The 13,980-nt window shown below is 59.5% G+C and overlaps 1 protein-coding gene across 8 annotated transcripts in view; it reads right to left on the bottom strand.

The window, feature by feature from the left end:
• The window catches only part of TNS3 (tensin 3), a 150,443-nt gene that overhangs the window by 113,178 nt on the left and 23,285 nt on the right, over positions 1-13,980 (bottom strand). For 2 of the 8 annotated variants that reach the window (XM_074358605.1, XM_074358603.1), the window contains exons 1-3: positions 11,991-12,351; positions 8,751-8,862; positions 4,876-4,913 (exon numbers count right to left, since the gene is read on the bottom strand). In XM_074358605.1, the coding sequence (XP_074214706.1) occupies positions 4,876-4,913; positions 8,751-8,862; positions 11,991-12,068 (228 nt within the window). In that variant the 5' untranslated portion in view covers positions 12,069-12,351. Of the gene's footprint in view, positions 1-1,248; positions 1,404-4,875; positions 4,914-8,750; positions 8,863-11,990; positions 12,360-13,980 lie in introns of those variants that run through there. The other 6 variants (XM_074358611.1, XM_074358604.1, XM_074358612.1 and 3 more) reach the window with 6 other exon arrangements.

Below are 13,980 nucleotides of genomic sequence, written 5' to 3' on the forward strand. Positions count from 1 at the left end.
GGGCTCAGCGCCCCGGCTCCCTCGTGCAGGGGTGTCTCGGGCTGCAGCAGCGAGGCCGTCGGACGTCCACACTCACGTTCCCAGCAGCTCAGGCCCAGCCCAGGGGACCAGGAGCTGCCGGGAGCCGGGGAGACATGCTCTCCTGCCTGTGTCTCCGGGGGGGGGGGGACGGGGTCTCAGGAAAGACATCACAGACGTGAAGTGAGCAGGGCCACGGGGAGGGGCAGGCAGGGGCCTGGGTCCTCGGTGCATCCTTCCAGGCAGGGAAAGGAGACGCAGCGCAGGGAAGCCCAGGCCCGAGCCTGAGGGTGGGGGTTCCAGGGAGACAGGCCGCAAGCCGGAGGGTTGGGGGCATTCCACCAGGCACACACACAGACTCACATCAGCTCTGTGGCTGATGGCGTGAGGGACGCAAAGCACCAAAACGACCCGGAACAGCAGAAACCTGAACTCAGAAACCCAGCGCCCCTGAACGCCGGCATCTGGAAGTCATGTGACAGTGGGTCGGTCATGTCACTGCGGGATCTCGTCCAGTGACCGACCAGGCCAGGAACACAGCGGCCCCAGGAGGGAAGCCACTTGCCTTCTTACACGGAGAAGAGCCATCTGAAGACAAAAGTCAACCAGCAGACATATAAGTTAATGTTTACAGGTTGTAAGTTAAATGTTCATTGCAGCACCATTTACAATAACCAAGACATGGAAACAACCTAAATGTCCATCAACAGATGACTGGATAAGAAACTGTGGTATATTTATACAATGGAATACTACTCAGCCATAAAAAAGACAACATAATGCCATTTGCAGCAACGTGGATGGCCCTGGAGATTGTCATTCTAAGTGAAGTAAGCCAGAAAGAAAGAAAAATACCACATGAGATCACTCATATGTAGGATCTAAAAAAATTACACAAATGAACTTATTTATAAATCAGAAACAGACTCAGACACAGAAAACAAACTTGTGGTTACCAAAGGAGAAAGGGTGGGGAAGGATAAATTGGGAGCTTGGGATTAGCAGACACACACTACTGTATATAAAAGAGAAAAACAACAAGGTCCTACTGTACAGCACGGGGAACTGTATTCAATACCTCGCAATAGCCTATAATGGAAAAGGATCTGAAAAAGAACAGATACACGTGACTGAACCACTACACTGTACACCAGAAACCAGCACAACACTGGTCATCCACCATCCTTCAATTAAAAACCAAACAGACCCGTGCGTGAAGCCAGTGGGTACCTGTGGACACCCAGGCGAGGCGTGGTGGTTGGTGCTGGGGAGGTCACCGGCTCTGGGCCTCGTCCGTCCCTTGGCACAGAGATGCCATCTGGAAGACGGCCTGTCCGACCAAGTCACTGCAGCTTCTGCATCAGCCATCAGCGTGACGTGGGTCCCTGGGGCCACGGCAAAGGCAGAGTGGGTGGCAGGCTGCGGCAGGGTGCCACGCTCCTCAGGGCAGAGACTTCTGCTTCTGTGCGAAGCGGAAGTGGGCGGCGGCCCCCAGCTGGGACACCACGTGAAGCCACAGGGAGGACAGAGGAGGGAGCGGCCCCCGCGGGAGCCAGGGGGGCCGGGCAGAGCACGGGACGCCCCTCCCATCCTGAAACCAAGCAGGCAGCACCCGTGGTCGGTCCTGGGCTGTGTCTCCGACCAGGCGCCCATCACGGCAGGTCCAGAAAGGGGCCTGGCCAGCGTGCTGTGCAGCCCAGATGGACAGAGGGGCCCGGGGGCATCCTCTGAGCCAGCAGCATGTGCTCCCAGCTCTGGGGCCGACAGTAGCAGGAACCTCTGGGGGTCTGTGTGGCCTCTGAGACTGAACCCAGGATGCCTCTCAGAGCAGGGGCCAGGCAGGGACGGGCCTGGGCGACGGGCGGCCCAGCAAGGACCCTCCTCTGTCACAGCTCGGGGGCACCACCAGCAGCCCCGCCCTCCCGTCCACTCTCCATCGTCCACCTTCCTGAATCGGCTTGGTTTCTCCCACTTCCTTCTTCCTCTCGCCAGGAGCGAACAGCGGCCAGGAAAAAGCCAAATCACGATGCCCCGAGAGCGCACGTGGCCATGAAGGCACACGGCCCCCCAGCGAGCAAGACCCCCAGAGTTCCAGCCTTCCCGGCGGGCACCCACGAGTGACTCCTCGTCCTTAAAGCTCCAGGGATTACGGTCACTGCCACTGACAGCTAACAGCAAGCTGCTTCAGGGGAACTGCAGAAGGATCATTCACCCATTTGATGCATGAAGAAACTGAGGCTCGGGGAAGTGGACGCGCCCCAGCAGACGAGTGCCCTGCTGGGATGCAGTCTCTGCCTCCCGGTGCCCTTGGACCGGACCGCGCAGCCTCACCTCGGCACATATGAGGCCCAACACCCAGAAGACAGTGGCCTGACCCAAGCTCCCGGCCCCACTTCCCGACCCCTTTTCTCCCACGTCTCCCCGGGGGCCATCCGGGCCCGCTTGGGAGCCTCTGACAGTGGCCCTGGCGGCGGCGGCATGATGCCAACACCGGCGGGTTCCCATGCTCCGCGGAGCGAGCCCTCCCCTCAGGTCCTCCCCAGGGCCGCGGAGGAGGGCAGAGGGACCCGCAGCCACTCCACCCCCGAGTCAGTAAGTGGATGGACCAGATGTTAGACCGAAGCCCGTGTTCCTGACCAAAGCGTCCCCAGAGAAACCCGGCGCACACAGTCAGGCGCACACCTGCGGTGAGCGGGGACCAGCCGTCGGAGAGCACGTCTCAGATTTTGGGAGACTGAGTGGCTCCCCGACCGCCTGTCCTCTGGGGGCGGCTGAGAATTTAACGGCCCTCATCTGCCCAGCAGCAACGGCGCTGCGGTTCTGGAATCAGAAGGGCCTTTGTCGCTGCTTGGCGCTCTCTCCTGCCATTCAAAGCCGTGTTATTGAAAAAATGGACACGGATACGCTTCCCCCGACCATGATCTAATACGAAGAAAAGCTCACCTAGCCAAGCACGCTGCCAGTTACGGGGCTCGCGATGCCAGGATCAGGGATAGGTGAGCCTCCTGGAGTTTCCTTTGAACCAAAGAATTCAATCCCCTGGGGCGTCGGCCCTGGGCTGCCTTTTAGGAGCCGGTGCCGTGTGCAGCTGCGGCCGGGCCGGCCAGAGTGTCACAGGCGGGGGCCCGCACAGGCACGCCCGAGCACGCGCACACACACACGTGCACGCACACACGTGCACAAACACATCCACGTGCACGGCCGAGCATGCACACACGTGCACAAACACGTCCACACACGCACATGCATGCACACACGTGCAGAATGACACATCTTGCAGTGCCCCTGGGGGTGGCTCTCCCCTCAGCCTCCCCACCCGGGTGAGGAGCCACAAGCTACACAGGACAGAGACCCCCGGGGGCTGGGAGCCCAGCTAAATCCTCACAAGGGGTGGGGAACCCTCTCCGAAAACCAGAATCCTCCCCAAGGGGACGTCCTCCCTCCCGCCAGGGCACACCCCCAGACACCAGCAGTGAGGCGTAAAGCACGCAGCGGGGACGGAGAACAGTGCACTTGAGGGTGAAGCAGACCCCAAAGAGAGCCGGGTCAGAAGTCAGTCAGGCCAGGGGTGGGTGTGAGCGGCAGCGCCCGGCCTCGGACAGAAAGGGGAAGCTTCTCCAGAGCGAGACCGGAAACGCCTGCAGCGGGGCCTGGTCTCAGACGGGCTACAGCACACATCCCATGACACCTCGGGAGAGGTGGGGGGCCAGCGTGGGGGCTGGGCCACGGGTCCCACGGAGCCCAGCTCACCTCCCCGACTCCCGCGTGGGCCCCAAATGCTCCAAAATGGAAAGTTTCACAGGAAAAGTCATTTAACCGTTTTATTGGAAAAAAGCAGGGCTGGACCCACCTCTGGTTTCTCCAACTCTGTGTGTGCATGTCTGTGGGTGTGCGTGCACACGTGCTGGTATGTGGGTGCATGTGTGGGGGGTGTGCATGGGTGTGCATGTGTGTGGGTGCGTCTAGATGGGTGTGCATGTGAGGGGGGTGTGCACTTCGTGGACCCACGTGAGTGCGTCTTCCTGCCTGTGCACGTGGCGGGGAGTGTGGAGGGGCCAGGACCCTGGTCCTCACATGGAGAACACACGCATGTGAAGCCAGCCTGCAGCACACGTACGCCCCTTCCGCTTGGAGCCCCAGGACCAGCTGGAAATTCTCAGGAGTGACAAAATCCCCACACTCCCCAAAACCCCATCTCCCTGGACCTCCACCCAAGGCACAGCCTGCAGGACCCCTGAGGGGTCCGCAAAGGTGGGGCTGGCCAGTCAGCAGGGGCGATCCATGGGTAACATCGTACGTGGAGCCCCTGGCCGGTGCAGACACCGTGACCCAGGCACATTCCACCTCCAGGAACCTTCATTCCCACTAACTGAAGTCCCAGCTCAACCGAGCAACTGAACCCCTCCGGAGAAGACACAAACGCAGGGCACCCAGCCCGATCCAGGGCCCCAGACCTCCGTGACGGCGCGAAACCCCAGCCCAATTCTGAACTACCCTCAAAAAGAGGCCAGAAAATCCCCAGGCCGGGCGCATGCCCTCGACCTCGTCCCCACCCCCGCCCTGCCCCAAAAAGCGGCAGAAAAAAGGGATCATTTGTTGTGGAGAAAAAGCTGTCACACGGCCGGGACACAATGACCGAAGTCTTATCTGAAACCAAATTCTTCGGAGTTATTTTCCTATAATTCGAAAACACGGATTTCAGCGCGCCTGGGCGTATTCTTGGGCTGAAAACGATACACCCGTATCAGAAAGCCTCGAGCAGCCGTGCCCGTGGCCGCGGCCCAAAGCGCCCCCCGCGACGCCGTCCAACGCGGCCAGGCGGCCCCAGCAGCCCCTTGGGAGCCGGGCGGCGCTTACCTTGGCTTCACATGTCCTGTGGCAGGCGTACTTGCAGGCTGCAAGAGAAAGAGACAGACGGGGTGCTGAGCGGTTCCCGGCCCTTCCTGCGTCTCCGAACTCCCTGTCCTTGGAAAAGTCCTGCCCGAGGGAGGCTCTCTGCTTAGGGTACCGAGGCCAACAGAGGGAGGGGCGGACGGACGTGGTGCCCACGAGTCCAGTCGCCCACGGCAGGTGGGGACCTCAGGGGGCGGTTACGGACACGCCGGCCTTTCCAGGGCTCCGGGCGGCCGAATCGGGTCCCTGGAGGAGAAGGGCGGTGAATCTGGGCAGGAGGAAGCAGCAGCGTTGGCCTGCACATGATGGCATGTCCCCGAAGAATCAGGACAGGCGCCTTGGCATCGGGGAGAAACTGCACATTTGGGTCCCACGGCCCCTTTCTGCTTCCGGATCACCTGAGAACTGACTGTCAGGATGAATCCCCATCCACCTGCCTGCGGGGGACCCTTCTGCCGGACGGGGGAGGCGTGTGTCAGTCCGGAGGCCCCAACAGTGCAGACTGCGAGCCGGAACGAATGCAGATTTCACAGGCCCACCCTCCAGAGGCTGCGGCTGTGCGGACAGGACGGGAAGGGCTGCCCCCGGCAGTGGGAGCAGGTCAAGGGGCTGGCGCGGGTGAGGCAGCCCACTGCAGGCTCCCACGCGGACACCTAGCCGGTGGGGCAGCCGGGGCCCGTGACCTGGGAGCTTTCTGGCCCTGTCCGGCTGGGGTGCCCTGGGCCCCCGTCCCCCAACCACCACCACCACCCAAGGTCATCACAATGCCAAAATGGATCTGTTCCAGGGACCTGCTTTGAAACAACGAAGCACAATGGTGCCACCGCACAGAATGTGTCGGGTCCTGGACGCATGAGGCCGTGGAGGTCAGGGGACGGCCCCACATCCTGGTCGGCACCTCGAGGCCCAAACTTGTTACCCCTCCAAGCCTTCCCTCTCGTGCCTCTGAGCTGGGGACAGAGATCCAGAAGTCACAGTCCACGTGGGGACTGAACGAGGGAGAAGAGTGACCTGGACCGTGGCTGGGGGTTCCCAGACCTCAGGCAGGGATGAGTCAGGGTTATGATCTGTACAAGATCTGCCTTCTGAACTGTCTGTCTGTGCATCAGAGGTTTGCAAAATGGTTCACACAGACGGATGCCTATGGAGTCCCCCCCACGTGGAGGGACCGCGGCCGCCCGCCAACAGCCAGCACCACCCCACCTGCCATGCGAGGGAGCCACCTCCGGAGCAGGTCCCCAGCCTCAGTCGTGCCTTCAGATGACACCGCCAGCCACGCGGCCCCAAGTTCCTGACCCTCAGAAGCTCCGTCAAGCTAGGACACTCACCCTAGGGCACGTGGTTATACGGCAGCAAAGAACTACCACAAGAACCCAGCGTCACCCAGAAAGGGCTCCGGTGGCTAGAAGCAGGTGGCAGTGGTGCGTCACCTCCACGGAGGACGGCCAGCTCGGCCACGAGAGCGCCACAGCCACGACGGCTCTCAAGGCTCACTTGCCACGTGGGTCGCAGAAACCACGCAGGCACTCAGGCGGAGGTCCTGAGAGCGGACCCGCCGTCTCCGGGACGCAGGCAAAGCAGAATGGACTTCCCACCCACCAGCAGTGCGGGGGGGCTCCCTTTTCTCCACGTGCTCGCCAACAGCTGTCACTGCCTGTCTCCCTGAGGGCTGCCACCGTGACAGGCGTGAGGTGACACCTCGCTGCGGCTGCGCTCTGCGTCGCCCTGACGATCAGCGACGTGAAGCCTCTTTTCATGGACCTGCTGGCCGCTTGCTTGTCTTCTCTGAAAACTAACCTTTAAGGGACTACCGTGGAGTTTGGGGTAATGTCAGAAAAGACGCCTTCTTCCCCAGGCACCTATCTGTCTAGAGCTGGACTTTCTTCAGACACTTCAACCAAAGCAACATGTTTGTGACGGTGAGTTTTATGCGTCAACTTCACGGAGCCACAAGATGCCCAGGTATCCAACATTACCCTGGGTGCGTCTGGACGGCATCACTGTCTGAAACCGTGGGCGAAATGAAGCTGAAAGTCCCCCGGTGTGGCTTCACGCCATCCACCAAGGGCCTGAAGACAATAAAATGTGGAGTGAAAGAATTCTTTCTCCCTGCTTGACCGTCTTCAAGCGGGAACACCAGTCTTCTCCCCCTTCTGGACTGGTGGGGCTCAGGCTGGAAGTCCACACCGGCTGTGCTGGTCACCAACCTGCCGGATACAGACGGAACTGGACCGGTTCCTCGCAGTCAGTTTCTCGATCTACGTCCTGTTGGTTCTGCTTCTCTGAGGAGCCCTGACTGACACCTGCTGAAGCAGGAAGGAGGACCCGCCCAGCCTATGAAGCCACACGTCGCGTGCACACAATGTATCTAACATATTAACAGCACGCCCTCTTCTCCGTGTGCACGGTGGGGGGTGGAACAAAGGGACGTCAGAAACTCCCTCCTGCCGCGAGGAAAGAAGTGACTGAAGCCACAGAGAAAACAATTATACACCCACAAGTAAAATATCGAGATGCTATTGAAAAATCATGACTTCTCAAAATCTAACATGGGACTGTGCCCATAGGAGGCGAGGGGAAAAGACTGGAAACCAGGTAGAGCACAAAACAAACTTGGTTCCTCCCCCGGGGAGAACTCAGCCCAGAAGAGACAGCGGCACACTCAGTGGAGAAAGGGTGGGCCACACAAAACCCGGCGCTGGGAAAGCCAGCTCGCTCACAAAAGATAACCTAAGGAACAGGAGTGCCACGTGAATCAACCATGACGCTGGATCGGAATTGGAAAAGCAGAAATGAACATTAGGATGAAGGTTTGTGAAACATTTTTATGATCAGACAGAAGGGAAGACATTCTTTTCTTTTTTTTAACTGAAGTGCAGTCGCTTTACAATGTGGTGTGAGTTTATGTTGCCTAGTGCAATGGTTCAGTTGTGCTACATACACATATATGTCCCTGTTCTTATTCTTATTCATTATAGTTTATGACAAGGGATTGAACACAATCCCAAAAGGAGAAGGCATTCTTAAATAAGGAACAAAAACAGAAATTAAGAAGAACAAGGCCAACCTTAAAACTCACATGACAGACGCCCCACAGCACGAGGCAGCAACTTTGCCGCACGTGACTTAGAACAGTGAGGAACTGACATTTCAATGCCTTGTCATAACCTAGAATGGAAAAGGATATGGGATCCAGAAAAGGACTGATAATCCCGGGGACGGGGAGGCGGGAGTTGGTGGCCAGTGACACGAAGCCCCCAGGCCTTCTGCAAGGTTCCCCTCCCGCCTCCACTCTGTGACCCAGACCCGCGACCCCAGCCCCACTCCAGGGTCCAAGGGAAATGAGAGACGCGCTCCCCGTCCAGTCTACGGACTGACTAACGTGGAAACACAAGGAACAGCACGTAGCACTGACGACCTGGGGCCTCGGCCCCAGAGAGCGAAGCTAACGCCGCGTTTAGTGGCAGGCGCTCTCCGTGACCCCAAGAGCCCTCGCTCGACAAAGCAGAAACATTCCCTCGTGAGCTCCAGTAAGAGGTCGAGAGGTAAAATGGAACAACTCGAGCTGTGGGCAGGACAGGGACCAGTCGGGGCAAGTCCCCAGCCGCCCACTGCTGGCCCCGCGGCCCCAGCGACCAGCTTTCCTCTTTCTGGAAAACTTCCTCGTGAGCACATGTCAGCGTCGTACGGCCGGTCCTGGTCCAGCGAGGATGCGGGGGATTTCCAGGGTTGCATTTTTGGAAACTCCCAGAAGAGGTTTCGATTTGGGGGGGTTTCTGTTTGTGTTTGTTTGCTTGGCTTGGATGCAACCAGCATGAGAACGGGAGGCCTGGACTCACCTCGGCATGACACCCCTGGACCTTCGATGATCTGTCTGCAAACCCCACAGACTCGGGCTTTTTTAAAGACTTTGTTCTTAAAGCTGTGCGGACCCGCTGTCAACTCTTCTGGCTGAAAAAGGAAAGGGAGAAAGGCTCAGCTTCTCAGCTCATCGTCTGTTCACTCTCCTTCTTCCTTTTCAGGAGGCGATAAACCCAGCGGAGCAGGTCAACAGCTAAATCGGGAACCAGCCCGGACAAACAGAGAGGAAGGGGCTGTGCACACTGGGAACCCCCCCCCCCGGTCTCCAGGTGCCTTGGTTCCCTATCAGCACCCTTGTGGGTCCAGCTTGTGATCCCCCGGGTTGCAGGGCCTCCTCAGAGGAGAACCCCACCCCCACATGTCACTGCACGGGACCAGACTTGGCAGGACCCCCCACCCTGGAATGCCATTCCTCCTTGACAGCATGCTCTGGCCACCCCCAAACGTCACCTGCTACTCCAGAAGGCTGGTAACTTACAGCTGCCTAGTGTGACCACTCCTAGTTCCCACCTTCCCCCAAGTCCTTCCTGACCGCTCCTCAGCCGTCCTGCAGCAGTGCCCTCTCCTAGCCCCGGGTGCTGTGTCATCTTGCCAATCCCGCCAAACGAGGGGGCGCACCCTGCACCGAGCAGAAGCCTTCGCACCATTCTGCAAAGGGGCCCTGTGGCCCCAGGAGGGAGAGGGGACACTCCCCTCCTGCCCGCTAACAGAGCTACTGTAAATGGCCGGATGCAATGGCAGGTGAGCTGTGAGCGCAGGCAGTCCGTGGAGCCACTCGGGCAGTTTTCAGCACGGCTCTGCCTGACCACCACCCACCCCAGACCAATGCAAAGGGACCATCTGGAGGCGGGGCCAGAATACACGTCTTCTCGAAGCTCCCACAGCGATTCCCGCGTGCAGCTGCACGGAGAGCCACCCCTGTACCGCACGGAGCGCCACATACGTGTAAGGCACTGCCGCCGCGTGTGTTTACATGTTTGTGTCTGCTCTTTTTTTCAAGAGCCTCTCTCCTGTTGGATGGTAGGGCTCTCGTACCCGATGCCCACAAAAGAGGCACAACGCGGCTGTCATGACGTTCACGACACTGCTGGGAACTTCTGTGCGGTAACCGTGACCATCACTGTTCCCAGCTGAGGGGCAACCCCAAGGCCACGCAGCGCGGACAGGGGTGCAGGCTCAGAGCGGGTCTCCTCCCAGCCTCCTGCTGGGGCAGGAGAGTGAGCGTCACATTCCGGCAGCCCACAAGCGCCCCTCTCCCGACATCCCCCAGCTGGCACCTACTTTTCCCCCTTGGAATCTCGGCTCAGCTCTGTTTACGCACCTCCTCTCCCCTCCCCCTGAAGGCGGGACACCAGGCTCTTATCCATTTGTCCCCCGAGGCTGTGCCCAGTGCCTGGCCAACAGTGAACCACGGACCCTCAATGAGTATTTGTGACTGAATGAATCGGCCGTATTCTGTGGGCCAACGGGGGATACTGTGACCTTTTGATTCCTTACAAATACCTTTATGACCACCAGGGAGAAAGGGGCACTGTGTTCCTGGGGTTTTCTGGCCAGCTGGGCCGCAGCTCCAGGCCCCGAGGAAGGAAACAACAGAGGTGTTCAGCGGAGGCCGAAGCCGTGTGAATGGGTGGCTGGATCCCCGAGGACTCCATCTCAGATAGCGTAATAGCGTCTGCTCACGCTCCATCTGAACAGGACATCGCCGTGAGGGGCTGCACGGCTTTGTTTTCACCTGACGCCGAGCTTTCATTTCCCCCAAAGAGGCGGGGCCCCGAGTGCACGGGGGAGGGGAGGCCGAAATGCTGAAGCGTTTAGCCGGCTCTGTTCAGGCATCTAAATTGCATTTAATTGTTGGGAGCCTACGGTTGGAAGAGGGAGAGAGCAAGGCTGCAGGTTCCACAAGGACTCCCTGAGGGGTGCAGAGTAATCTGTGATTGCAAGCTCACTTTTTTGGGAAAAAAAGTCCCTGCAAGATTGAACAAGGAAGCTTCACAGGAGTGCAGAAGGGGAACTCTGCTCTGCGCTGCTCTGCGTTCATGTGAAACCTCGCAGACCTCTCTGCTGGGTTCTCTGGGCTGATGCTGCAGTAACCAAACAGTTACCCGCACAAAGCCTACATCAGCACAATCCGAGCTGTGTTTTCCTTTCAGCAAAGAGGATTCCGGCGTGGGTCTGGGGACCCGGGAAACGCTCGGTTCCATTCTAGGGAGGCAGGCGCTGAGCAAAACCACGGAGCAACGTGACTCAAGTTCAACGCCTTGAAAACTTCCCGCAGGGGCAGCGTGGACCCCAAATCTCTGGAGTGATCCCGCCGGGAGCTGTTTCCTACCACCAGCAGCCCCAGGGCCCAGGGCCCAGGGACACTGTCCCCACACCACACATCGTCCCCACAAGCTTCCCAGCAACAGTGCCCGAGTGTAAAGCTGAAAATCGCGAGGCAGCGGAACAAAAGTGATGTGAAGTAGCTGACATTCTGTCAACCCACCCTAAGAGCCTTACGTAAGTTCCCGGGAAAACGGACGCACTAAATGCCTAATTATTGGACGCAGAGGAAGGACTGCTGACCGGGTGGGGAGCTGCCTCCCCCATCTGCTGGCTTCATTCAAACGCCATGGAGGGCGGTCCCGGGACTGCCGGCTGTAACCAGCCCCAGTGAACTTGCACTTCGGCGGGCAAGGCCAGCGCTTCCCCCACGTCCGCGCGGAGCCAAGCGCCCTTTTCCTTTGCAAGAAACACAAGTGTGCAAAATATCCAATGTCCTACTTCCACTCCAGGAAAGGAGTCCAAGGAAGCGTGTTCGAGAGGGAGCTGAATTAGCAAATAGAGGCTGAACTGTCTCCCACTCCCTGTGGGCTCACGGGGCGCCCGCCTTCCACCCGGCAAAGCCCTGCCCCCATCGACCTCTCCTGGGCACCTAACGCGCACACGCGCGGGCACACGCGCACTCGTGGACGCAGGAGCACACTTGGGCACGCGCACAGACAAGGGCGCGTGCGTGGACGTGCACGCGCAGACCAGGGCTCACGGGCACCCGCACACCCGCGCGCAGACTGGGGTAAGCGGGCACACGCAGGCACACGCGCTCACCAGCCCGAAAGCGCCCCTCTCCCAGCGGCCCCGTCCGGGTCGCAGCGGCCCACGCGTCCGCATCCCCCTTCCCAGCGCCGCGATCCTTGCTCCCAGCGTCCCGCGCCCCCTCCCCAGAGCCCACTCACCTGGCACCGGGGACCGCGCGCCCGCGCCCCGCGCGCGCACCCTCCAGGCGGCCCCGGGGTCCGGACGCGCAGCCGCATGGCCGCCCGGCGCCCGCGGAGGGCCCGGAGAGCCCGGCCGGGCGAGGAGGGCCGGGGCAGGCGCTGACCCCTCCCCGGCAGTCGTGCCAGGCAGGGATGCCTCCCGAGCCCCTGCGTCTGGGAGTCCCTGGAAAAGTTCGACCCCGGGAGGCCGGGCAGGACGCGGCCGCCACCTTCAAGGCCACTCTGCCGTCAGAAGTCAGATGCTGGGAACAAAAGCCAGGCGAGTGAGCGCACGGTCCCCTGGCGCCCCTCCATCTGACACGAATTAGCCCGCCCTCCCCCGCCCCAGACCGCAGCTCCAGAGAGAAGGCAGAAGGCTTCTCAGCCAAACCCTGGAAAAGAGGCGCAGAAACGCCTCCTCGGGCAGGGGTGAGGGGCAAACCTGTCGCCCTGGGCCCTCCCACTGGATTACCCAAGCCTCTGGCTGGAGTGCAGCTGGACTAGGGTTTCAGCCCTCTCCAAGAATGCAGACCCAGGGGCTTAAAACCAAAACCCACAGGCTCTTTGGCTGTGGCAACTTTAAATCTTGAATATTGTCCAGTAAACCTGCGTCTGTGATGGTCAGTGTCACTGGTCATCTGCCCTGCTAGCAAACAGCGGGCAGGGCGTGGAGAGAAGGGAACGCTCCAACTTAGGAAGGCTTTCTTTCCAATTTGCCTCTCCAACTAGGAAAAATAAGGAGCAGCCTGGCCAGAGGGGGATCAGGACCAGGCAAAGGCTCCAGAGAGTTCAAAGCAAATGAGGAGGGGGCCTTCCCACGGCTGGGGGGCCGGGACCCACCACACCCCCTCCCTTCCCCTCCCCAGCACCATCCAGCTCCCAGCAAATCACACATCCAGTCTTCCTCTCTGGGTCTGTGATTTTAGAAATTATGAACCTGGCTCTCATTTTGGGGGAGATGAAGGTGGCGGGGAAAGTGGGGACAGGGGGTCGCATGAAGGGGACACCAAACACCCAGAAAATGAGAGAGTGGGTGTGACCACAGACAGAACAGCCTGTGTCCAGTGCCTGACCGAGCCCACAGGACCCAACTGCTGTGGGCTGGGGTCGGGGAGCTGGCTCGTAGCGTCCCTCCGTGAGAAGCTGGCAGTCCACTCCTGGGAAAGGCTGCCTCGATCATCGTGGACATGCTCGGCTGAGGCCGCCTCCTCCCATGGGCGGGGTGCTGGAGAGGAGACCCCGCAGGGAGCACGCCCTGGGAGCCCTGTGGCCGCAGACCAGCGGCTCACCAGCCCTGAATGCAGCTCTAACCACCGGCGTTGGTCTAACTCTGACTCCAGACCTGCAACCCCACTGTCTTAGCTCTGGAGAGCCGTCTGGGTGGGCTCGCCCTGGGCCTTTATGGTTAACACATGTGTGAATTCCAGACCTCGATTCAAAGGCCGGCATTAACCTCACAAGCTCTGGCACTGGAGACCCACCTTTCCGTTTCTGGGGTGGAACTGCGAAGCTGCTCTTTGACTCTCCACCACAAAAAAAAAAAAAAAAAAAAAAAAAAAAACCAGAAACACTATTCTGCCTTTTGATTCCTCACCCAGTGGCCACCGATTCATTCTCATTTTCCCCATGCCTCAAATCAGATCCTCACTCATCTTTCTCTACCTCCATTTATTCTTTCATGCGTTTTCTAGATTCATTCATCATCCACTTTTTCTAGAAAGTATTCACACTTCCGTGGTTGCCAACATTTCATCGCTCGGTCCCGTTTCTCCCCACACGTCCCCCACCCCCACGTGGCTGCAGGAGCTCAGAGAACACACATCTGGTTTGGATTCATTTCTGAGCCCTCAACATCTAACACAAGACAGGGCACAGAGCAGCGTCTCCTCTGCTCTTCCGTCCAGATGGAGGGGGATGTCAGCTGGATCGGACCCGCGGAACCGGTAGAAGGAAACGGAATCCCAGCAAA

The sequence above is a fragment of the Camelus bactrianus genome, chromosome 36 (genome assembly GCF_048773025.1).
Source record: "Camelus bactrianus isolate YW-2024 breed Bactrian camel chromosome 36, ASM4877302v1, whole genome shotgun sequence".
In the NCBI taxonomy this organism is placed as follows: Eukaryota; Metazoa; Chordata; class Mammalia; order Artiodactyla; family Camelidae; genus Camelus; species Camelus bactrianus.